This window comes from Choloepus didactylus, chromosome 2, assembly GCF_015220235.1.
Source record: "Choloepus didactylus isolate mChoDid1 chromosome 2, mChoDid1.pri, whole genome shotgun sequence".
NCBI classification, from domain to species: domain Eukaryota; kingdom Metazoa; phylum Chordata; class Mammalia; order Pilosa; family Megalonychidae; genus Choloepus; species Choloepus didactylus.
The window spans coordinates 165,060,636-165,085,047 of NC_051308.1; the positions used below are offsets into that span (position 1 = coordinate 165,060,636).

General features: G+C 32.3%; 1 protein-coding gene across 1 annotated transcript in view; it reads left to right on the top strand.

Moving 5' to 3' along the window:
- The window catches only part of ADGRL4 (adhesion G protein-coupled receptor L4), a 114,254-nt gene that overhangs the window by 49,403 nt on the left and 40,439 nt on the right, over positions 1-24,412 (top strand). The window contains exons 3-8 of the mRNA XM_037826825.1: positions 10,753-10,905; positions 17,006-17,155; positions 17,547-17,617; positions 18,529-18,711; positions 18,822-19,005; positions 20,051-20,167. Of these exons, the coding sequence (XP_037682753.1) occupies positions 10,753-10,905; positions 17,006-17,155; positions 17,547-17,617; positions 18,529-18,711; positions 18,822-19,005; positions 20,051-20,167 (858 nt within the window). The remainder of the gene's footprint in view (positions 1-10,752; positions 10,906-17,005; positions 17,156-17,546; positions 17,618-18,528; positions 18,712-18,821; positions 19,006-20,050; positions 20,168-24,412) is intronic.

The following is a 24,412-nucleotide window of genomic DNA, read 5'->3' on the forward strand; positions in this document are numbered from 1 at the left end:
AATCTCCATCTATTCTTGAATAAAATTGATTTTGCTTCCTTTGTTTTTTGATACTGTCTTATTTGTGTTTTCTCTCATGCTTATGCTAGCTATATAAAATTAATTGAGGTGTTTCCAAACATTTTTTAAGGTATAGAATAGTTTAATTGATTTGAAGCTGTTTATTATTTAGGGATTAGGCAGTACCTAGATATAAAATCATCTCTAATTAATAGGTATTTTATTGGGAAAATCAATCATCTTTATGACTTTTTCCATGGTAATCTATATCATGTTTTTATACTTCTTAACAGGTAATTTGTGTTTTGGGAAGTAATCATTCAGTCCCTACAAATATTTAAATTTGTTGTCAAAATTGCCCATATATTTTATTATTATTAATTTTATTCTTCTTGTTTATTTTCACTTATTTATTGGTTCCTTTTTTAATTTGTTAATAAAAAATTTCCATTCTTTTATTTTTCAAATAAAGACATTTATGGTTAAAATGCATCTTTTAAATAGAGTTTGGTTGTGTAGTTTTTTAAGTGATAATTTCTCCATCGCTCCTTTGAAACAATTTTTAACTTCAATTTTGATACAGAGATTACCTAGGAGTTTGAAAATTAACTTCCAAGTAAATAAGAGTTTTGGGATTATATTACATTACCTTAAACATTGTAGGATTATGATCAGAGACTGTAGTTTGCTGACATTCTGCATTTAAAGTTTTAGCCAAATGCAAGATCAATTGTAAATGTTCTATACATATAAAAAAAGAAGTTTATTTTCTAATTCTTAAGTGTCAGGTTCCAATATATCTATTAAATCATACACCTTGTATCATTTACATTCTCCATATCTTTATTTTTTAGTTAATTGGTTATATCAGAATCAAAAAGATCAAAATTAAAATATTTATCTATAATTGCATGTTTAGTTCCCTTTGAATTTTATGTAGCTTGTTTCCCTATAGTTTAAGATTCTGTGTTATTTTTAGGTTCTACATTTTTAACTGCTATATTTTCTCATAAAATGAACTTTCCGATGATATAATGTCCCTCCAACTTATTTAATGACTTGTGTCTTGAATTCTACTTTGATATTAAATGTGCTATTCCTATTTTCTTTATCTATTGATTTATTTTCAAGATTGCTTTAATTTAAACTATTTGTGTCTATTATTAACAAAAGATTGCTGGATATCATTTGTAATGTAATCTGAAAAGCTCTGTGTTATAATGGGGAGATATAGTTCTTTCTCATTTATTGTAACGATTGATATGTTTGATTGATATTCCACCAAAATTATTTTGTTAACCATTTTTCTATTTAGTTATAGTTTCACTTTTCCCTTTAATTTTATTGGCTTTTTCACATTTCTTTTCATCCCTTTTTCCCCATGTTTTTTTGAAAAATTAAATTGTGAATTTCTAGTCCATTGCCTATTTGTGATACTCATGATCAAATCTGTGTTTTTGCACTTAACTAAAATCAGATAATAACTCTCCCTTTCTCTTGTGTGCTTTACTTGCCCACAGTACTCCATCCTCACCTGACCAATGTAATATGAACCCTATGAACCATACTATATCTAGACTATTTACTAGTTTTCCCTCTTAGTAAGAACCCTAATTAGCACAATCATACAGTCATCATCTATTTGAATTTATACATTGCAAGGTTTTTTTTGTCCACCACTGTTATCTCTCCATCTAATCTTCCCTTATATTGAGGTCTGTCATCTGAATTAATTATTATTTGGTTAGAACACTATCTGGAATATTTTCTTCACAGAAAGCAAATGAATGATCAACTCTCTGAACCCATGTATCTCTACAAATGTCTTTCTTTCACCTTAAGAGTGAAAAATTTCTTTAGCTGGGTGGTGGATTATTGAGTCACAGACATTTTATCTCAGTGACTTATACATGGTACTCCACTGTCTTTCAGTGATGCTACTGAGAATTTAATACTATTCTAAGTCATTTCTCTTTGTAAACTAGCAACATCTTTTCTAATACTGTTGTAAAATATCTTTTCTAACAATGTTGATGGATACACTGGAATTAAAAAACTTCAGAATTGTTGGTTCATTATTTGAAATAAATGACTCAGGAATTGTCTTAGCCTCTGCACTCAATGAGCAAGAGAAGAGATTTCCAGTAATCAGAAACTTTTTCTATTCCATTTTCCTACTCTACCTATGATCTGTTTTGTTTGTTTTCTCTAATATGTGTGCATTAACCATGTGAAAGAAGACCAACAAATGGTGCTAGAATAAAATGGGAACATTTTCTTAAGTGCAACATTTCTCTCATTCAGAAAATGAATAAATGCAAAAAAAGCAAACAGACACCATACTACATATTAACTTTTTTTTGCTTACTTATCCTTTGCAACATCTGATCCATAGTCAAAGGTACATTTCTCCTTTCAAAAAACCTTGAAATGATACTTGCTGCTCAAAGCAATTTAAAGAACACACTTCCACTAAAGAAATTGAAAAACAATAATAAAATCCCAACAAAGCACTTCATTCTTCTATAACTCTATTTAGCTAGGTAATTCTAACAATTTGCATTTTTTTGTGACTGATATATCCCTTTAATAAATTGGAATTATTAAAGCCATGATTATTGGAAATGTTTTATAATAAATAATGTCAAAATAGGAAGTATATCTTCATCTTCAATATTGGGTTTAATTTTTCATCAATTAAGAATTCTGCATATGAATATGTGGATGTGGAGGGGTAGATGTGTCTATCATGCTCAAATTCTAGTTCTGCACTTAAGAAATTCCCAGTGGGGAAAAGCAGATATAATTCTATTTCTTTCCTTTGGTATCTTTCCTTTTTTTATATAGAGGATAGTAATGAACAACAGATACAGCATGGAAATAACTCCACCACTTTTCTTGACTGACTGAACCCATTCTAGTTTCATTGTTGTTCCCTTTTATTTCATTCTCTTCTGCTGAACTTTCCATCACCCTTACATCCTTACCGACATGTTCACTTGGTTCTCACAAGAAAAATACAAATCATGGAAAGTCAATAATTTCAGGAGGTTAATGATGATTTTTTCTAAGTTCATTAGAGTGTTGAGTACGAGAAGAGAATTGCTAGTGCTACTGAAAACAAATGAACCCAGCAGGTAGGCTTGGTAACAAATAGAAAAAAAAAGCTTTTCTTTGTTGCTCCACCTTTGACATAGAGGGCCTATTTCACAACGAATCTCATAATGGTTATAGTCATTTTAGTGTTCAAATTTATGGAGCAATACTGGCAATCATGTCCAGAGGGAAAGTGTGTGCAAGAGTGATGCTGCCATTAAAGTTCCGTGGCTCTCAAGTTGTTATAATCCATTTCCACCCCACCAAGAATATCTTAAGTGCTAGGAAAAGAGAGAGGAATATTTTATTTTAAAAAAATGATTTTCCCCATCTGCTGTCAATAAATTGAAAAAATGGAAAACAACTTACCTAAATTTGTTTGCATCCTGGAATGTCAGTGTCATATAAAAACAGTAAAATTCTGTTTTTTTTGTATGCGGAAAGTAAATATAATCACATTGCTGCTGAAAATGTGTCATTACTAGTGTACTCAATAGTACTCTTGAATTTTGAGAATTAGATGCACTGTTTCTGCCCTGTTTGGAAGCACACTTCATGATAAAGTATACTTCATTCTATAATGAAAAGGAATAACTTGGTCTTCGGAGCCAGACATTAAGTGTAAAAACTGTATCCACCCGATTCTCTCCCAGCCAAGCTTTAATTTCCTCATAAGTAAAATGAGGACAATATCAATCATTGTGCTACTGTGAATGTTAAATAAAATAAAGTGAACCATCTAGAAAAATGCCTGAAAAATAGATTTCCTATCTTTACCTTTCAGTTTATTGGGTATAAATCATGTTGATCTAGTTGTTGTTATAAACCAAAGATATCTAAATGAGTAACTAAACATCAGCCACAGGGACAAGTTGTCCAAAAATATATTGAGAGAGGATATTTCAGCACATGGATGATCTTTATTATTTTAATCCTCCATGTGGTTTTCTGGTAAACTGGGAGGAACCATGTGGAAACCCAAGATTCTTTTGGTCAATGCTGAGAACAAAGGGGCTTCTTTGGTCCTTTTTCTCTAGGTTTACATTCTGACCTCTGTCCTCTGGACTTTATCATTCTATTGGTAAGAAGAGGCAAGCTCAAGGAAAAGTATACCAAGAATAACAATTAAAAATTTTAAAAATAAAAGGAAAGGGCAGTGTCCACAGCTAAGCTCATTTAAAAAGCGATTGGAGCAGGCTGAGTCAGAAGGAGATAGGGATCCATTCAGAAGTCAGTGCGACAGAAGTTAACAGGCTTGCCCCTTGCATTTGGGTCCTAGTAAATGCTAATGCTCTTGATTCTCACTCATCCTCTGGTAGAGAAGGATGTCTTGAGTTCCTCTGTGATTAAACTGTTTGTGGCTATGTGGCCCATATATACACCTGTTGACAATCCTATCTGAATGTTCTAACACCTCAATCTTTCCCTGCCTAAAAGAGAAATTAACTATTTTAACCCTGGAAGAAGACTCTTCCTCTGCTACTCCCTGTACTGATAAATGGATGAATTTACCTACCAAATCCTTCTAAGTTTGAACCTGAGTCATCCCTGTTCCTCCCTCTCTTGCTAATTCATATCCAATTAGTCTCTGGACATCCAGATATTTAAAAAATCACTTTATTTTGAAAAATTAAAAAAATACGAAAGTAAGAATAATAGCATCATGATCCACATGTGGCCATTACCCAGATGACATGATTTTCGCTTTCCTTTCTCCTCTGAGATCACTGATTTTTAACATTTAAATATTTCTGAACTATAACCCACATCCTTTTCTCCTTGACTCTGCTTTGGTTAGTTCTTCTTCATGCTTTGCAGTGTTCTACCAAGTCTGCTGGATTTTAGCTAGCTCTCCTTAGATTTTAAAATCTGTTTCGGAATTCAAATTCAGTGAAGTTTCTCCACTACATAAAGTCAATTGATGCCCATCCTTGGCCTACTGGATATAGTCCCAAATTCTTACCAAAAAAAATTTCATGCCATGCCTGCTATCTCAGCTTCTTGCCCTACTGCCTCTCCTTGACACCCATTGTTCAACAACAATATAATTCACCTCTAGATTTTGCTGCTGCAGACCTCTATGTATTTGGATAAACTCTTCTCTTTGCCTGAATGGATTGTTGGTGCCCCTTTTCTAAACTCTTGCTTATACTTCAACTTCCTCTTCTAAACTTTCTCTATGAATACCCTGAGCTCTTTTATCCTGAAAATGAGCTGATGTGGCTCTTCCCTCCTCTGAGTAACCTCTGTACTGCTAAATACCTCTTTTATTTTTTGTACACAGCACATTGCAATAATCTGGGAATTTGGCCATCTTCTCCAGTAGGCATTAATCCCTTTAAGTTAAGTGCTGTGTGTATGCCTTTTCTATGGCAGTACTCAACTCCATCAATTAGATAGGTGAGCCAGAAAGAATTTTTTGTGAAAAAATGACAAATATTTCTCCTTAAAAATTTTATATAAAATTTATAAATTTATTCCCTAAAGTATTATAATAAATTTTCTAAGTGGCATCCTAATCCAAATATTTATTCTGTAATCCCCCAAGAAAGTTTAAATATACAATGGGTAACATAACTGGTGAATGGATTTGAACATTAGAAATGGGAGCAGAAAAGAAGCAGGTTTTCATTTTCCTGTATTATACCCATCCAAAGCAACTTTCTCATTGAAGATTAATTAGTATGAAGCTGAACACTGGAAAGTAGAAAGCTATTTAAATAATTCATATTTATATATTACTTCACAAAGATAATTTCTTGCCTATCTCCACTCTCTTGAGAGAAGAGAAGAGGTTACTTTCAGATAAGTGGTATTTTACAGAACAAAATTTGAGTTGGACCAATAGGGAATTCATCCATATTGTGTATCCATAAATTGGGAACTGGGAAAGGGAATATTTTTATTCCAATTTCAAGATAAAGAAGCTAAGTGGTAAGTACTAGTAGGGATGACACAAAAACCAATGTCAACTTTTGTTTTTTCTGCCTTTCAATGTGTCGCCTAAGGTTAATCAATTTATATTGGGAGTCAAACAATATATTGGCATGCTAGTTTATTTTTGGAAGCAGTCAGTTGATTTAAAGTGGTTCATTTTTTGGAACTTTGTAACCAATAGCTCAGGCCTAGTGAATCCCCTTCCCCTGCATTTTTGCATATCATTTCTGCAGCTGTCATCCACAGGGATGAAACCCTCATCATTCTTCATCTTACCAATAACTGATATGAAAGAACAATTTCTTTAAAAGTTAATATAAACTTCTCCCCATGTGCTGTGAAGAGAGTCAGATTTACAGATGAAAATGAAAACTTTTATTTTCATAAAAACTCAATTATGTATTTCTGTGTTAACTTGCCTTTGGAATGTGAACTCTGACAGCAGGGCATAGATCCTGACTTTTTGATTAATTTTTACTTATTTCCCAGTACAGACATATTCACATTTGGGAACTGGGAAACTCCATAAATATTTTATTAACCAAATGATTGAATCAAACCCAATGTGGGTAAAATATTTTTCTATAACTTGATTTAGGTTCTTGTGTCCAATTTGAGAACTACTCACAGATAATTTTAATTTCTATCGTATATATGCATAAACATATATGTCTCCTTTCTGATTATATATAGATGTGATCTATCTATATATACAGAATAAATACATTAATAAATGCACAAATGCTAATAAAATATTAACTCTTTAGTATTTTATATGAGGTAGTTCAAATTTTATTTTTATTTTCTTATTTTCAGCATTTTCCTCAATCCCTCTATAATCTATATGTTAAACTTATGGATGACAAATGACTGGCCGAATGCTAAATCTGAACAAATAGTTTAAATATAACTTAATTTTAAAAAGTTTAAATCCTTTATTTGAGGTGTGTAATTCCTAGTATCACAATCCACACCATTCTCAATTGTCTGACATCTACTGTGGTCAAATGCTTAAGTTATCTACCTGGCCTATCCAAGTTTTTGAGAGTTGAACCCTTGCCTCAACCATTCTGGGTTATACGATAGTTCCCAAACTTGCCTTTTCTTACAGGTCTCCAAGTTGTTGGCCTCTGGGGGAATTCAAAATCTTCTCCCTTCTCTTACTGCTCTGCCTGTCTACAGGCATACCTCATTTTGTTGTACTTTGCAGACACTACATTTTTTACAAATTGAAGATTTTGGCAACACTGCATTGAGCATGTCTATCAGTGCCAGTTTTCCAACAGCGTGTGCTCACTTTGTGTTTCTGTGTCACATTTTGGTAATTCTAGCAATATTTCAAACTTTTACATTATTATTATATCTGTTTTGTGATCTGTGATCTTTGATGTTGCTGTTGTATTTGTTTGGGGCTCCACAAACTGAACCAATGTAAGACAGTAAAGTTGATCAACAAATGTTTGTGTTCTGACTGCTCCACTGATGTGCATTTCTCGTCTCTTTCCCTCTCCTTGGGCCTCACTGAGAACCAACAATATTGAAATTAGGCCAGTTAATAACCCTACAGTGGCCTCTAAGTGTTCAAGTGAAAGGGAGAGGCCCTGTCTCTCACTTAAATAGGAAACTAGAAATGATTAAGCTTGGATAGGAGGGTGTGTTGAAAGCCAAGCAAGGCCCCAGGCTAAACCTCTTGCACCAAAAACATTTAGCCAAGTTGTGAATGCAAAAGAAAAGTTCCTGAAGGAAATTAAAAGTGCTACTCCAGTAAACACAGGAATGATAAGGAAAAAAAAATACAAAACAAAAACAAAAAACAACATTATTGTTGATATGGAGAAAGTTTTCATGGTCCGGATAGAAAATGAAACTAGCCACAACGTTCACTTAAGCCAAAGCCTGATCCAGAGTAAGGCCCTAACTCTCTTCAATTCTCTGAAGGCTGAGATAGGTGAGAATGCTGCAGAAGAAAAGTTTGAAGCTAGCAGAGGTTGGTTCATGAGGATTTAAGAAAGAAGCTTTCTCCATAGCATACAAGTGGAAGGTGAAGCAGCAAGTGCCAATGAAGAAGCTGTCACAAGTTATCCAGAAGAAAGTGGCTACACTAAACAACAAATTTTCAATTTAGGTTAACAGCCTTCTATTGGAAGAAGATGCCATCTAGGACTTCCCAAGCTAGAGAGGAGAAGTCATTGCCTGGCTTCCAAGCTTGAAAGGACAGGCTGACTCTCTTGTAAGGGACTAATGCAGATGGTGACTTTAAGTGGAAGCCAATGCTCATATACCATTCTAAAAATCCTAAGGCCCTTAAGAATGCTAAATCTTCTAGATACCATTTAGAAAATTAATGAATTATGGGAGGAGGTCAAAATATTCATTGTTGACATGAAAAAAACAATTTAGACTATAACATAAACTTATTTGGTAAAGTAATGGCAAAGTTTGAGAGGATTGACTCCAATTTTGAAAGAAGTTCTATTATGGGTAAAGTGCTATCAAACAGCATCGCATGTTACAAAGAAATATTTCTTGAAAGGAAGAGTCGATCTATGAGGCAAACTTCATTGTTGTCTTATTTTAAGAAATTGCCAGAGCCACTCCAACCTTCACAACCACCACCCCGTTCAGTCAGCAACCATCAACACTAAGGCAAGCCCCTCCACCAGCAAAGAGATTACACCTGCTGAAGCCTCAGTTGATGGTTAGCATTTTTAGCAATAAAGTATTTTAATCGAGGCATATATGTTGTTTTTTAGACCTAATGCTATTGCACACTTAATAGACTGCAGTATACTTTAAACATAATTTTTATATGCACTGGGAGTACAAAAAAGTCATGTGACTTACTTTATTGTGATATTCCTTTTATTATGGTGGTCTGGAACTAAACCCACAATATCTCCAAGGTATGCCTGTATTTATTCAAGAATACATTAGATCACAGGCTAAGAATTAAAATTTTCAATGGGACTAAGAGATTAGAGCTCAGACCTGCCAAGGTGCTGCCTATGGTAGGATAGGAAGGGGCTGGTGCCACAACATGAGGTCTGGGCTATCTCTGCCATAGACATTAGAGAAAATCCTCTTGCTTCTCATGGACTGGCTGTTTTTTTTTTTTCCTCTTGAACTGTTTATTTTTTCAACCAATTGAAATGGTAGTGTGGAAACTGTAGAGATAGGGTGTGCTGCCTGGCCTCCTTTGTGGAACAGGTTAGGAACGTGATTCTAACACAGGATCCAGCTAATCTCAGAAGAGATAGATCTGAATTTAAGGAAATCCTCTTAGTAATAAGTCTTTGCCTTTGTCATGTTTTGCACCTCATGGAACACTAAACAGTCAAGCCAGGCTTTAAATATCAGGAGGCTGTTTCCAGAGATCTGTTGTGAAATAAATTGTACTCTGTCTACATTATGAAATGAAATAACTCTATTGCACTGATGTTTTAGATAAATTTTAATGATATGGGATAATTCTTATGAAAAACGTTAATATAACGGTATTGCATAAAGCCATATATAAAAGTGCATGATCTGAATTATCATTAGAATGGAGGTACCTCAAAGGATGAGTGGTCATCTTTGTGTGATAGATTACAAGTGAATTTTATTTTTCTTTTTTCATTATTCTTCTGAAGAATTATAACGAGGAACATAAATTATTGGATTTTTAAAAACTTAATCCTGGGAAACTTATTTTGGGTCTTGTCTTGTATTTACTATGGATAGTTCTAGCCATACTAATGGAATCTCTGAGCATTTTTAGATCATAAGTTATAGATTCTTTACAAATATCTTTATTATCATATGCATGTAAGCGTGGGTGAATTAAACTGGTTTCGACTTTGGAGGCTCAATTTGTAGAGAAGGAATAAATCTCATTACTTTATGAAGGGCCCTATATCACGTGCTAAAGGCAGATAGCTGTTAGAGGATCTTAAGCTGGGTTGTAACAGGATCAGATTTCTATTTAAATAACAAGAGCCTTATTTTTTAAACATCTCCTCCAGTCCATCATGGTCACCTCTGAGAAACAGTTATTTTCTCTTCCATTTATTTAACAGATAACATGAACCTGTTTTCTTATGTTTTAAAATAATATATATCTATAACTTTTCTGATAAACTGTACTGTAAGAATGTGAGGGTAAAACCATAATATAATTCTTTTGTTTTGTATTGTGTACTCTTCTGTGGCACAATAAAATATGTATAGCTGTGAATACATACAATAATGAATAATACAAAATAAATAATGATTGCCAACCTAGTAATGCAAAATTCTTCTAGGGAGAAATTGATGAAAGTAAATGGTGCCCGATAAGAGCACATCATACTTGTAATCTCTCATTTTTCATTTTAAACTTATAGTATACTTTTGACTAATTATAAAAGTATTATAAATTCACCAATGAAATACTTTTATTGGCATTATTATAGATAGATTAATATGAAATTTTGGGAAATATTCCATTATAGATCAATAGCTGTATTAGTGCTTTCAAAATAAGAGTTCTATTTTAATTTTCAAATACAAAGAAGTTTTCATATTATAAACAAAATAGAGCAAGTGTCAAATGTGAATTCTTTAGTATTAGGTTTTCTTAGAAATATACATCACATTACCTTAAATTATTTTTCAATCAAAATTTTCAAATACTTTGGAATGTATTTTAAACTCATCTCAGATTGTATAAAAATAATGTTTTGAATTATCTACTCATAGATGATAATGAGTGTGAAAATTCAACCCAGCCCTGTGGTGAGAATGCTAACTGCACCAACACAGAAGGAAGTTACTACTGTATGTGTGCACCTGGTTTTAGATCCAGCAGTAACCAAGACAGGTTTATAACTAATGATGGAACCATCTGTGTAGGTAAGTCCAATTTTCTAACATACAATGTGTACCTTTATTTTATTGCCCTTTATTTCCAGAAATTAAATAATATTGGAACCAGAAAGAGTGCCTGATTATGCCATAATTAATTATTAAACATTTTCAGAAACTCCACTAATTCCTTCATTTCTCCAATGTTGTACTATCAGTTACCATGGCATATTTATCCAATGATATAAGAAAAAATTTTTTAAGAAAATCAAATAGTTTACCAAAAACACAAAAACAAAACAGAAAACCAAAAAACTATTTTAAGGAGCTAGGAGACCTAACGTGGTGCAAAACAAAATGATAAAGATTAACACTCCAAAAGTAATATGTAACTCAAGAAAATTACTATTTATATCACAATCTATTGATGCTTTTTATAAATTTGCACTCTGAGATGGACCCTATATTTTCTTGGAAAGTATTCAGAAACTCTCTACTTTTGAAAGGATTTTCTTAGTACTTTTTTACTGCCTAACTGAAAGTTAGTCATACTTAAGCTAAGCATTAAGATTTTTCTGAACACCAAAGTCTTATTTGGAAAATTATCTCAGGTTCACTAAAATGCCCTCAGTAGTCATAATAATTTCAATTAAATTAAGTGAAATGTCATACTGGATCTGAAGAGAGACCCTACAAACTTAGAAAATTGCTTTCTATTGTAATTTGGTCATGCATTTGATTTATCAGATCCTATAGAATTTGGATTGTAGTCTGTGAAAAAAAGATTGTTTAAGACACTTCAAAAGATAAGCAATTTTCAGAGGCAAATTCTATAGAGGCAAAGACTTTGCCTTTCAAAATAAATTAGAAATCATCTTAATCGTAGTTTCTAAAATATTGTTGAATTTACCAACAGTTGGTATAATTAATCATGATTGATAATATTCTGCAAAAGTAGTAGACTGAAGCCCTGAGAGTTTAATCAAATAGCCAGAGACAGAGATGAGACACCACTCAGGACTCAACATGCAACATATGCAAGAAATAATAGCTGCTACTACCAGATAGGATAGATGATAAGATTAGATAGATAGATAATGATTGATAGACAGATAATGATAGATAGATGGATAATAGAGATAGATTAAAGATACAGATAAAGGAGATATATCAAAGTTAATCTATATCACACTACAGCCTTTGATTAATTTGCTAGGATTCTTACTGGTAAACTAAGGAAAAGTCTGACCATATTATTAACAGATGGTAAGTAAGGAGATATATTTAAAGAAAAATCATCAGTGAAATATTCATATCAAAGAAATCATCCAATCTTGTGCACCCAGGATTCACAACTGGATTATTTAAATCTCTCACATTGATATGAATCATGCATATGTAGTAGATCAATCTTTGTAAGGGTATTAAAGATTTAGAATGTGAGAAAATATTGCTACTCTTGTTAAATTATAATTGTAACTTTAATGTTTGCAGGAACTTTTATTGGAATATTGCATTATAATATATACAGGGAAATAGGAACCTATGAAATTCTGCCCTGAAAGCCTATGGTGCCTCATTATTTTTTCTTCTCCAGCCTATATGCTTGTTGCTAGTATTCTTAGGATGGCATCAATGTGGATATTGTACCTTTACCATGAAGTTCTGATCATGTGTCTATATAAGCATAAATAAAAGTGTTCAAGTTCGTGAAGAAATCTAACTTGTAACATCTTAATCACTGTCATTTAATACAATTTTGACTGTGCTCTCCATTCCCTAATGCCTCTTGTCTCTAGAAGACATCTGTCTTTGCATCTGATCATGTTTACTTTTAATACCCCTCAATTCGCAAAGGCTGTATTTCTGTACGTTTGTGTTCCTTATAACCAGAGAATTCTTGCATTAGAAAAACCCAAATCACAGATACCCAGAAAGCATATACACAAAAGATGATTGCATGCCAACGTTTCTTTGGGGGTGTAGTATATTTGCAATTTAAGATTTTTTCCCCTTATTGATTTACTGTGGAATGACCCTGAGTCTTTGCTAATTCCCTGTTTAGCGTCAGTAAAAACAATACCTCGATAGCCAATATTGAATCCTTCAGTTTCTGCCTGTTTTGTTTGATGGATTATCCTGTGAAAACTCATTCTCTGGAAAAGTGTTATTTCTCACCAATTTTTGTTGTTGTCCTTAAGGATTAAGCTTTTTTATAAGCAGTGCAACCATTTCTTTCTTTCTTTTTTTTTTTCCAATCCTGTAGTAATTTTTGTGTGCACTATGATAATCCTCAGGGAGTTTAACAGAGAACCAGAAGTCTATTCCCTTTCTATATTAGTATATCATCTTCTAGTATATTGCTTCTAATCTGAAATTTAAGCTGATCCTAAAATTTGATGTGTCTGATAATTAGGTTCATTAAGAACCTCTATAAATAGAAAATGAAAACTTATTAATTGGGGCAATACATGACCCAAGCAAAATCCTTTACCCTTAGTGCACATTCATAAACTATCTTCTACAGATAATTTTTCTGCAGGTAATTTTGCTGCAGAAGGCTATGAATGAGATTTAACACCATGTGTATTTTTCTTCCTCTTGGAATTACAGTAAAACAGAATGTCAGATACTCAGCTCCTATCAGACCTAGATCCATACCACCATTCCACAAATGGGAAAACTGAGGTATCTAATGGTAAAGTGACTTCCTCAAGGCCAAATGAGCAGAACCCAAGAATTCCTTCACTTTTACCATGAACTTTGGGGCAATTTTTAATACCTGTAATATTTTATGGCCTACTTGCCTTGGGTACTGTAGGATAATTTCTGATCTTTTTCCTGGCTTTTGAATAATATTAACATTGAATTTTGTCTTTGGAAATTATTTCCAGTAATCGAACATTTTATCTTTTCTTTGTAATCTGTGAGTTAAACAACATTAGAAAGCTCAGTTACCGACAGTAATTATAAGAATTCTAACAATCGTATGGTCATGTTTTGAAAGATTATGATAAAATGCTGGCTTCACTAATTGTAGCATGAATAGCAAACACAACCTTTTTAATGAAAAAGCATCAAGTGAATTAAAATTGTTAAACGGTATTCTCATTTAGTGATATAGAGTCATTATCTGAAGTCCATTGATAGGCTGGTAGTGGGAAAACTGGGTCATTTTTAAATATGGTATGTCTGACTGAAATAATTATATAGTAGCGATTTAGTTTTCATTAAAATGGGGTGAGGATTCCTTTTCGCTTTTACATCAATGGGAATTACCAAGACATGGCAACCTAATGAGACACTTATTATCAATCTGTTTTCTCCAAAACTACTTATTCAAGGGACTCCTACTACTAAGAAAACATGCAATATGAATAGAGTCACTGATCCAATTAAAATATCAGGTATCTACTATATCCTAGGCACCATTCCAGACACCTTCATATACATTTCCTCATTAAAATATATATATATATATATATATATATATCCTTTGAATTGAGAAGATATTTTAAGTCCATTACCCAAGGTCACATGGCTAATGAGTTTTAGATTCAAGATTTGAATTAAGGTCTTTTGACAAGAAAATCAAGTATACCTTTTTCTATGGAAAGGAGGACACAGAGTAGATTTGTTAGACTCAAGCCAATCAGGCCCTGAAAGAGACTGCAAGAGAAGTTAATGTGAATCTTGCTGCAAAACGGAATCACATTCATTTTGGCCCTGCCAGTTTCACTTCATTTGGGGATGGATACTTTCAAGGTTTCATGATTCTTTTGATATTACTAGGTTGCATAGGGGCATAGAATCATACACTGAGGCAGACAGACACTTGGGGCACACACAGTCAGTTGGGGTATTCATACCCTTCATTACTGGATTAAACCCTATAAATTCTGCTGCTGAGACCCAAACTGAGAAGAATATCAAATTCAATAACCTTCACTTCTAGATTTTAATAAAAATTTATGGAAACAAAAGTATAAATCAGACAAAAGTTTGAAAACATTATTTTGATGGGATGATTAAGGTTTTAAATAAGATATTATTTTAGCAATTGTGGAGTTAGGGTATAAAAGGTTAAATAATCTTAATCTTGAATACTAGGCTCCCAGGATAGAATCCTTACTGTTTTTACAGATTACCATATTGTCACTTGGTGAATTCAGAAGCTGAAATATTCTACTTGGTCCAGGCTGATGTGTTGGGATACCAACTCACTGAGTGAGAGATAATGGGAGGTTTAAACTATAGCAGAGACCCCAACATAGCACAAAAAGGTGTGGGGGAGGCACAGGCAAAAGCTGAAACATAGTTAAGCGTGCTAAGATTGTGTACACCGGAGTCCAAAATGCAAGTGATAAGATGGGAAATTGAGTTTGTAGAACCAAGACTTTTATGTTGCTCACAAGTTGTTTTGGAATAAATTTCCCAAGAATGTGTACATTTAAATAATTTCAAAATTGAGAGAAATGAACATCTAATTTCCTATTAACCATGAAAAGCATATAAAACTATAACAGTTGCATATATCCAAAGAATATGAGATAGGTTTCTTACCCATGAACTAAGTTGTTCAATTTATGATACTTCATGGATCTTTTCACACCTTTAGGGTTACTTCTACAGCACCATTCCAAAAGAATCTAGTCTGTGTTTTCCATTATATATTTTTTCTCATTTTCTGGATTTCATGAAAAATCAAATTCTATTCTACACTACAACCTGGGCCTTTTTGTTCTTTAGCCCTGCCTAGAATGCTTTCTGCAATGGTTCTACATATGCAAGAGTCAACCAGCCACTGCTCGACTGCTTCTTTTTTTCCCTATCCATTTCTTCTTGTGAAATGGTAGTTTCAGAATAAGCATGAACATAAGAGGAGGGTTGTGAGTGATAGTGCAGCTACCTTATTTCTTCAAAGGAGATTTCTTGGTAGGACAGATCTTGAATCTATAGAGTTGGTGGAATAATAAGGGGTCTTCTAATTTTGTTTCAGGCCTGTGTTGCTGACTTTTAAATCTAGTACTAAATTTCCTAATTACGGGGGAATTTCTTTATGCATCTGGCCAGAGATTCACTGTCAGTCCCACTTTCTGTGTGTGAGTTCTAATGTTTTTCTGTGTCTTCATTGTAATTGTTTAATGAGAAATTAAGAGCAGTTGTGTTTAAGGTTATTAGGTAGATGACATTTAAATTGGAATTTGATTGCTTTCCCTCTCCCTTTTTGTTTTTTATACAGTAAATGGTATTGTGCTGCTCTATTAGTTAAAAAAATCAAACTAAACTTAAGATTACAGGTTTATTCATTCATCTAACAGAGTTCATTTAAGATGTCAGAAGTTGGGTTTGAAACATAAGAACCTTTACATTAATTTAAGGTAATGATCTGGATTCCTCATTTCCCTCAAATCATTCCCAATACTGTTATAGTATTTATATGGTTTATAATTTAAAGGCATAGTTCACATAGTCTGTAAAATTTTAAATTAAGAATATATTATGTGAGCTTAAAACCAGACACCTTTATTGTTGCTTTGATAAATTGCTACTGAAAATCTAAAACTTAGTTTTGTATAATTTGTTACTTTATCTATAATGGCTGAGTATTAAGAGCCATAGTAAATTATCACTCGAGCAGAAGTAATAACTTGTAAAATTTTGAGTGCTGATTCACACATTTACTATATCTTAGCTTTCAGGTTAATTTCTATGCAAAAATAAAGCTTTGCAAAGAAAGTGGGTCACAGTTTTATTTCCCCCAGATTACTCTAAATATGAGTTATAATCAGTTTAATGCTAGAAAATAAAGACATTCTAAGTATCTTTTAAAAGTTGAGTTTTTACTAAATATCACATCTTCAGTCAAACAAATTAATGACTGTTGATGAATCATGTGTTTCAGAAAACAATTAAATTGTTTAGCTCATGAAAAACATTTTCCATACTCTGTCTAAATGGATTGGCCATATCAGAGTTTAAAAAGTATGTGTAATTAAGTTTGCTGTGCCATTTTCCAAATGATAGGCTTTTCCTGGCTTTCTTAGGAAATATGATATGAAATCACTAACCATATGTAATACTGTCATTAACAAGGTAGCAAATCTGTGAGCACTAAATAAAAAATGTAATTTTCAAATATTTACAGATATAGATGAGTGCAGCGAATCAATTACTTGTGGTGATCATGCGGTGTGTGAAAACACGGATGGCGGGTATAACTGCTCCTGTCAGGAAGGTTATCAGACATCCACAGGAAAAGTACAGTTCAAACCTAATGATGGCACATACTGTCAAGGTAAATTATATTATTAAACTTTATTTATTTTTGAAGAGCTATATAAAATGTGTGCTACAGATTTGTGAAGTATAAAGGACTTACATATAACAAGAAATGAGCCAGTATTCCTGTATCTTCTATAAAATAAATTAAGAGAAGACATATTGTTTTATTTTGTGGAGGATGTAGACCACATATAATGTAGTTAACAAACTGTCCCTTAAATTTACGTTCTCCTACTAACCATAATATATTATGAATTCTAAAAATGGAAAGGAAATCCAAGTGTTAAAGAATGTGTTTTTAATGTTTGTTTGAATAAGTGATCAAAATTATTGGCATTAATATGATCAGCTTAGGAAAAAATATTTCAAATACCTGACTAGGTAATATTTTTCTTTTTCTACAGAAAATTTAAATGCAGACTGTCATTTAGATGATGCCTGTATTGCCACAAATATTAATAAAACTTTAACAAAAGTAAGTAAACTAGTTGAATTAAATTTATTTTATTTTAACATTTTGGTTTAAGTTAAAATTCTTTCAGCACCACATTTTAAAACTAACAGTTGAACTTCATGCAGAATTAAAACTATTTTCTTACAGGTATTTAAGTGTTTTGTTTGCATCAATAATAGGATTAATTTGAAAACCTTTAAAGTATGGAAGAAGACTTGTACCTACTTAACTTATGTTACTTTTTATTATTTGGTATAATGGGAAATTATTTTCAACATGGAAAGAGAGTTGATGCATAAATAGTAAAAAATGTACTTTGACTCCAGTCTCTTCCCACATTCTAAGGAGACATAGTTGGATGCAAATAGGTTTTTTATTTAAAGTGACTATTTCACAGATTAAATAAAGTAGGACAATCATAAAATTATCATTGTGTGATTGAAAGTATGAATCCCAACATAATTATTCAAATAATCAGCTAAATCAAATTTCCATTTTATCAAATTGTAAAGAATTTATTCTTATAGATTAAACTCTAATTCAAATTATTGTTTTAATTTATTATTTAGGAAATCAATATTTAAACATACTAAAAAGTTAAATTATTAAGTTCTTTGGTTAGGATGTCATCTCTCTGTATTGAAGGACATAAAGTTCTTTTAGAAGGTAAATTAAAATTTATCAATTCAAACATGCTCTGTTTCTTTTCTGAAGTAAAGTCTGTGCTTTTTAAGTTACTTGCTAACCTTGCAAAGAATGGCAGGTTTCAGTACTGTATGTTTTGGTTTTATTTAGTCTGATAACTTATTAATAATGAATGGATAAGAAATCCAATCTCAGAATAAATTTAATTTATAAGTTTTATTCTTGAAAAAAATCTCATAATACTCTAAATTGTTTTGTTTTCTTTATTTTTAATCATTTTTGTTCAGATTAGACCCATAAGAGAACCTGTGGCTTTGCTGCAAGAAGTCTATAGAAGTTCCGTGAAAGATCTTTCACCAACGGATATAATTACATATATAGAAATATTAGCTGTATCGTCCCCGTTATTCGATAACATAAATAGCACCACCTATACAACCAAAGACACACTATCTAATTCAACTCTTACTGTAAGTATGTTAAGCTTTAACTCAATATAACTGAGCTTTAAAATTTTTCTTACATCTGTAATTAGCATAAGATTCCAACATTTTTCAAAAACACACTTTTTTCCCAACAGGAATTTGTAAAAACTGTGAATAATTTTGTCCAAAAAGACACATTTATCGTTTGGGACAAGTTATCTGTGAATAGTAGGAGAACTCATCTTACGAAACTGATGCACACTGCTGAAGAAGCCACGTTAAGGATATCTCAGAACCTCCAAAAGACCACTCAATTAGATACTAACTCAAGTGATGTAGGTAAGAAACAAAGGTCAATTTCAAAGCAGTAGAGTTTCCCAAACAAGCCATTCTCAAAAGGGAAGAAAATATTAAGGCTAATCTTGATTAAATTGGTAGTTGTTTTCTCAATGTAGAAGTAAATGGTGATGCATATTAGCTGAGTGATATGAATAAAGTAAAAGGGGTAAATACATTAATGTTTCCTCCTTCCTAACATCTCCCCTTCTTCCTATTCCTGAAGTATTCAGCACTGAAATGCTGAGAGTACATGACTCCTTTGCCATTTTGAGTCAATCATCTCATGACTTGTTGGAATCTATCTTGACCAATGATAGTTATATACAGATCCTTTGGTTATAGTGTATTTAAATTTCTCTTTAGCATTCCTTTGCCTTTTGATAATATGAAGCAATCAACATAATTTAGAATGTTTTCTGCTTCATGTGATCTCATATTTAAAACACTCAGAATCTGGAGCCAAATTGAGTATGCCTATGAAGAGCTGAGGAAACAGGGTACATTTTCTGAAATAGTCATTGCATATGTCTTTATTACATTTGCTGGATGATATCCTGCTATGCAACAGCAGATGTACAAAAATCATTATCTCATCAAGTTTCACAACCTACCCAAAATTAATGTGGCTGGAATTGTGACTATATATGAGTCCTACATTTCTTGATGTTGTTGCTGCATCAAGAATTTAATTCAATCACTCCCTATATAGTAAATAATATTGTGGATAGCATCCTCTAAGATGTTATAGTTTGTGTCGTTGCTTTGTAATTATGATTTATAGCTCCCTCAAGTACATATATATTTTATCTTTTATTTAATTAAAGATTAAATTAAACTGAGTGATGTGGTGAAATCACAAAATTAAATCATAAGTCAGATTTTTATGATATAAATTATGATGTCCAAATATGTTTAGAATATGTTCATTCAAACTACCATAAGGAGTTGAAATACAATAATGATGGGTGAAATTCTCTCTAATGAAAAAAAAAACATTGATTAAACCAATTTCAGAGAATTTATTTTTTCTATGGTTTTGTTTCAGCTCTCAAAGTTTTCTTTTTTGATTCACATCATTTGAAACATATTCATCCCCACATGAACATGGATGGAGATTCTATAAAGATATTTCCAAAGAGAAGCACTGCCTATGATTCAGATGGTAGGACTTTGATAATATCTTATATACAATATTTCAATGGATTTGCAATAAATATTTATCATGGATTTAATTATATATATGGATATATGATGATATGCATGGTTTTCTATAAAACAAAGTATTTGAGGTTTATATATGGAAAATTCTCATATTTTTACTTGAGACTCTCATTCTGATATAAATATTTTAGAAGAATTTTAGCTAACTCTGTCCTTATCTCGCCTCCATCTTCCACTAATTCTCCAATATTTTTGTGATTTTTATGAAATTGCACAAAAGAATTATGATTTTATTGCTCCTTATGCAGCACTCATTAGATGCTATAATTTGCATAGAGCTCTTTTAATATTTCTTCCTCAGTAATCTTTGTATTCCTCATTGTGAGACTGAATTTGTGATTGTATGAACGAGAAAAAATAGAGATAGTATTTAAAAAGACAGGAAGTTATTGTTTAGGTTTGGAACCTCTCTACCACTTGTCATTTCTTAGTCTCTGTGTGGTAAACTGTTCGTCTAAACTGTAAGTGATTTTAAAAATATAGAATCAGAGAATTCTAGTGCTAGCAGGCCACTTAATTATCTAATTTACTCTGTTTATGGGTAATAGAGCTGAGCTAAGAAGTTAAGGGACTTGTCTCTGTGCATATCAGCAGGTGGTGGAGAACCAGTACTAGAAGGGAGGGAGTTAACAAAGAAATGAGCCCTGACCAGCTTTTCCTTGTCACCTAACTAAAGACAAAGCAAGCAGCTACTATTTTAATTTAACTATTTGCTTTCTAATTGCAATGCACTTAGAAAACTCTCTGCTTATAGTCGAGTTTTTGTTGTTACTATTGTTTCAATTTAGGTAAAAAAAAATATTATCAAGGGAAGACCTGAATTGTAATATATTCTTGATGAATGTGTGGGTAGTTTTAAATACAAATAAAAAATATATAAAACATCACACATATGTTCTCATTAATAGATGTTTCTCCATGAAAGATGTGTTCCCTTTATTGTTTAAAAAAAAAAAAACAAAGCATGCTGCACATTCATTCTCAGAAGAACATCCTTTATTTGTACGTTTTGCAAGCACTGATGTGGGACTTTTTTCTAATCTGCCAATATTATCCCTGCCATTTTTTCTTGTCATTTTCTAAACAAAAGCATAAAACAAATCAGTGGCCATAAAACTAAGCAAAAATGACTAAGCCATACTGCCATTTACCCCATGCTACTTACCCTTTTACACCACATGCTAATGAATCAAGCACATACCTAATATTGAGAATCAAATCCAAAGAATGTGTTAAATATGAAAATTTCAAAGACAAATCTATGTAGTGCTTAGTTGTTGTCACTCTGTCTCAGAGTTACAGATGCTGAAATTATCATGGAATTAGTATTTGAAGAGATTCTGACTATTTGTATGGTAGCTTTTTATATATTTAATGGTCGTGCATGCAAACTCTGACATTTGAATGGGGCAGTAATATCAATGCTCAGAAAAGCAGGGTGAGAAAATTTGTTTTTCCCAAGGTTGAATCCTAAAAATGAAGGCAAGTTTAACAGATTGATCAAACCCACTCAACAATGTCCTCATGTGATTATTCACATAGTGACAAAATCTGTTAATAAAACACATACCTTAGTTTGAAAATACACTGTGCCATTAGTAGGAAAATGAAGGAGGGCCATGGAGGCACAGTGGGTTTTCAGTCTTTTAATGGACTGAATTTTAGAAGCATAAAGGGAAGAGGCTGTGAATGAGTAGGAAAAGATTCAATGTTTATCGTAAAAAGATAATAGATTTTCTAAAGAGATTGCACATATTTGTTTTTCAATTTTTGTGAAATTGGGTGAATATTTAGATGACAAAATAGAGCAGTGTTTACAGTCCATTGAGAAGATGTGTCTTAGTTATTCGCAAGTGAATATAGCAATAAAGCAGTTTGGGAAAAATTATATTCTAAGGAGTTATCATTCATTTCAGAGTCTAAGTGGGAAAAATTGATCCTAGAATTTAGCATAAGGAATAATTGGAGTCTCCCCAGTATTCTCCCAGTAGTCTGGAATGCAACTCATAATTGGACTGCAGTAATTAAAGTGTTTGTAACAACAACAACAACAACAAAGAGAGAGATAAGGAAGAAGAGCTAGTGAATATAAATCCATTAACAAACATACAAGTAATTATTAACACTTTGGATGGGTGTTTGAAAAGAGCAGTAGAAAGGGCACTGTGATGGGAGTCTATCACACCTAAAACCAAGAATCAGAGCACTGTCTTCGACAGGTCATAAACTAGTTTGAGGTAGAAGTAGCAGTGATGAGAGTTCTTGATTAATGGGAAATATTTTAAAGTTTTATTTATAGTGCTACATGCACTATAACTTTTAAATTATTTGGTCCTTCTGATAGGCCCTAATTCGCAGAAATTAGAGGAATTGCAAGGGAGAACTATGTCTCTGGATTTGAAACTAAACAAACTAAAAGGCACTTCTTGTTTTCAATGTAATTCAACCTTGGAGAAAAGTGACCCATGATAAACAACCTTCGTAACAACCAAGGAAAAATGCTTTAAAATTTGAGACCATACATTTAAAATATCCTTAGGAAAACATAAGCATGAACTTATGCAGAGATGTTTAAAACAAAACAGTTTGGCTCAGGATAAATAGTTCTTTTTTAAAAAAATAGAATTCTTATCACAAAATACTGAATACTGCATGCAGGGATAACAACTCAGCTATGCAATAAATGATCTAATAAGTAATACTTTTTTGAATGAGGTATATACAAGATTAGGTGTAAGAAGACGTACATCTCAGTTCAAATACTATTTAAAATCTGTAAAATAAAATAATATTATATAATATCAATAAAGCCCAGAATAAGAATTGGACAAATGCTGGAGCAGTGTTCAGAGAGCAGGTCAAAAGAGATTTTGACACACACATACACACTATTCTATGTGGCATTAATCAGCGCCTTGTCTGAAGTAAAACATGATGTAAAATAAATATTTTTCTTTAGAAAGGGTAGTGGTGGTCAACAGATTTTGGAAGCCCGTCTTCTCTTTTTGGTACTTCATTTGATTATGGACCATCTCCTATAGGACCTTCTGAGAAGTCACTATTTAGTAAACTAGTTCATCAACTGGGCCCGGTCAGGTTTATCTAAAAGGTTTCCAGGTCCTGTTTCATACCTAAGTCTGTCCATAGCACAGGCTAGACCAGTTGTCATCACTAGTCCTATCCATGTAATACTAACTTGCATTATATATATATATATATATATATATATATATATAAATTTTTTAGGCTAGTGGTAATGCTCTAGGTAATGTATTTGGATTTCAGCAAGGCTCTTTGCAATGTCTCTTATGGTACCTTTTTGGATAAAGATAGAATATTAATAATGATATTCTTTAGCAACTTCTAGCTTATATAGCCATATCTAAAGAATACTGTTCATTAAGGTGATATCCAACTATATAGAAAGTTCCAGTTTTCTATCACAGTCCTTTGCTTTTGGTGATATTATCAACATTTGCAGTAATGATTTTGATTTTATACTTATTTAATTATTTGCTGGTGTCACAAATTTGAGGGAACAACTGAATATCATAGAGTTCTTCCTAAGTTGCCCCAATGTGCTAAAGCAAATGTAGGATATTTCTGGTTAATAAATATAGCATTGATATATATATATATATATATATATATATATATATATATAGCATTTTAAAATTTTACAGACTTTATTGTATGTTAATTAATTTGATCTCCACCCCATCCTAGTAAGTAGATGGGGTGAGTGTTACTACCATTATTTTGTAAGTGGAAAGCTAAAGTTCAAAACTGTTAATTAACCTCTTTACCTGTGGCCACATAGAGAAGCACTGAGTGAAACCAGAAATTCTGTTACCATAAGTTGATTCTGAATGTAGAGCTCTAGATTTTGAATCCATAATTCTGTACAATGAAGAGAGGAGAAATAATTGACAACAGGTATTTTTAAATATAATAGATATAGATGTAGAGTGGTTCACACACTTAATATCATTTAATATCAATAATAGTGAGCTGCTACCAGGCAATTTGAGATTCCATTAATATAGGTATAGTTTCCAGGATAAGGAAATATAAATGTAGTTTCCTGGTTAAGGAAAGTAGTATTACACAATACTGATCACGATGCATTTCTAGTATTGGGTTATGCACTGATGTACTGCTTTTGGGGAATATGGAAGGCATGGAA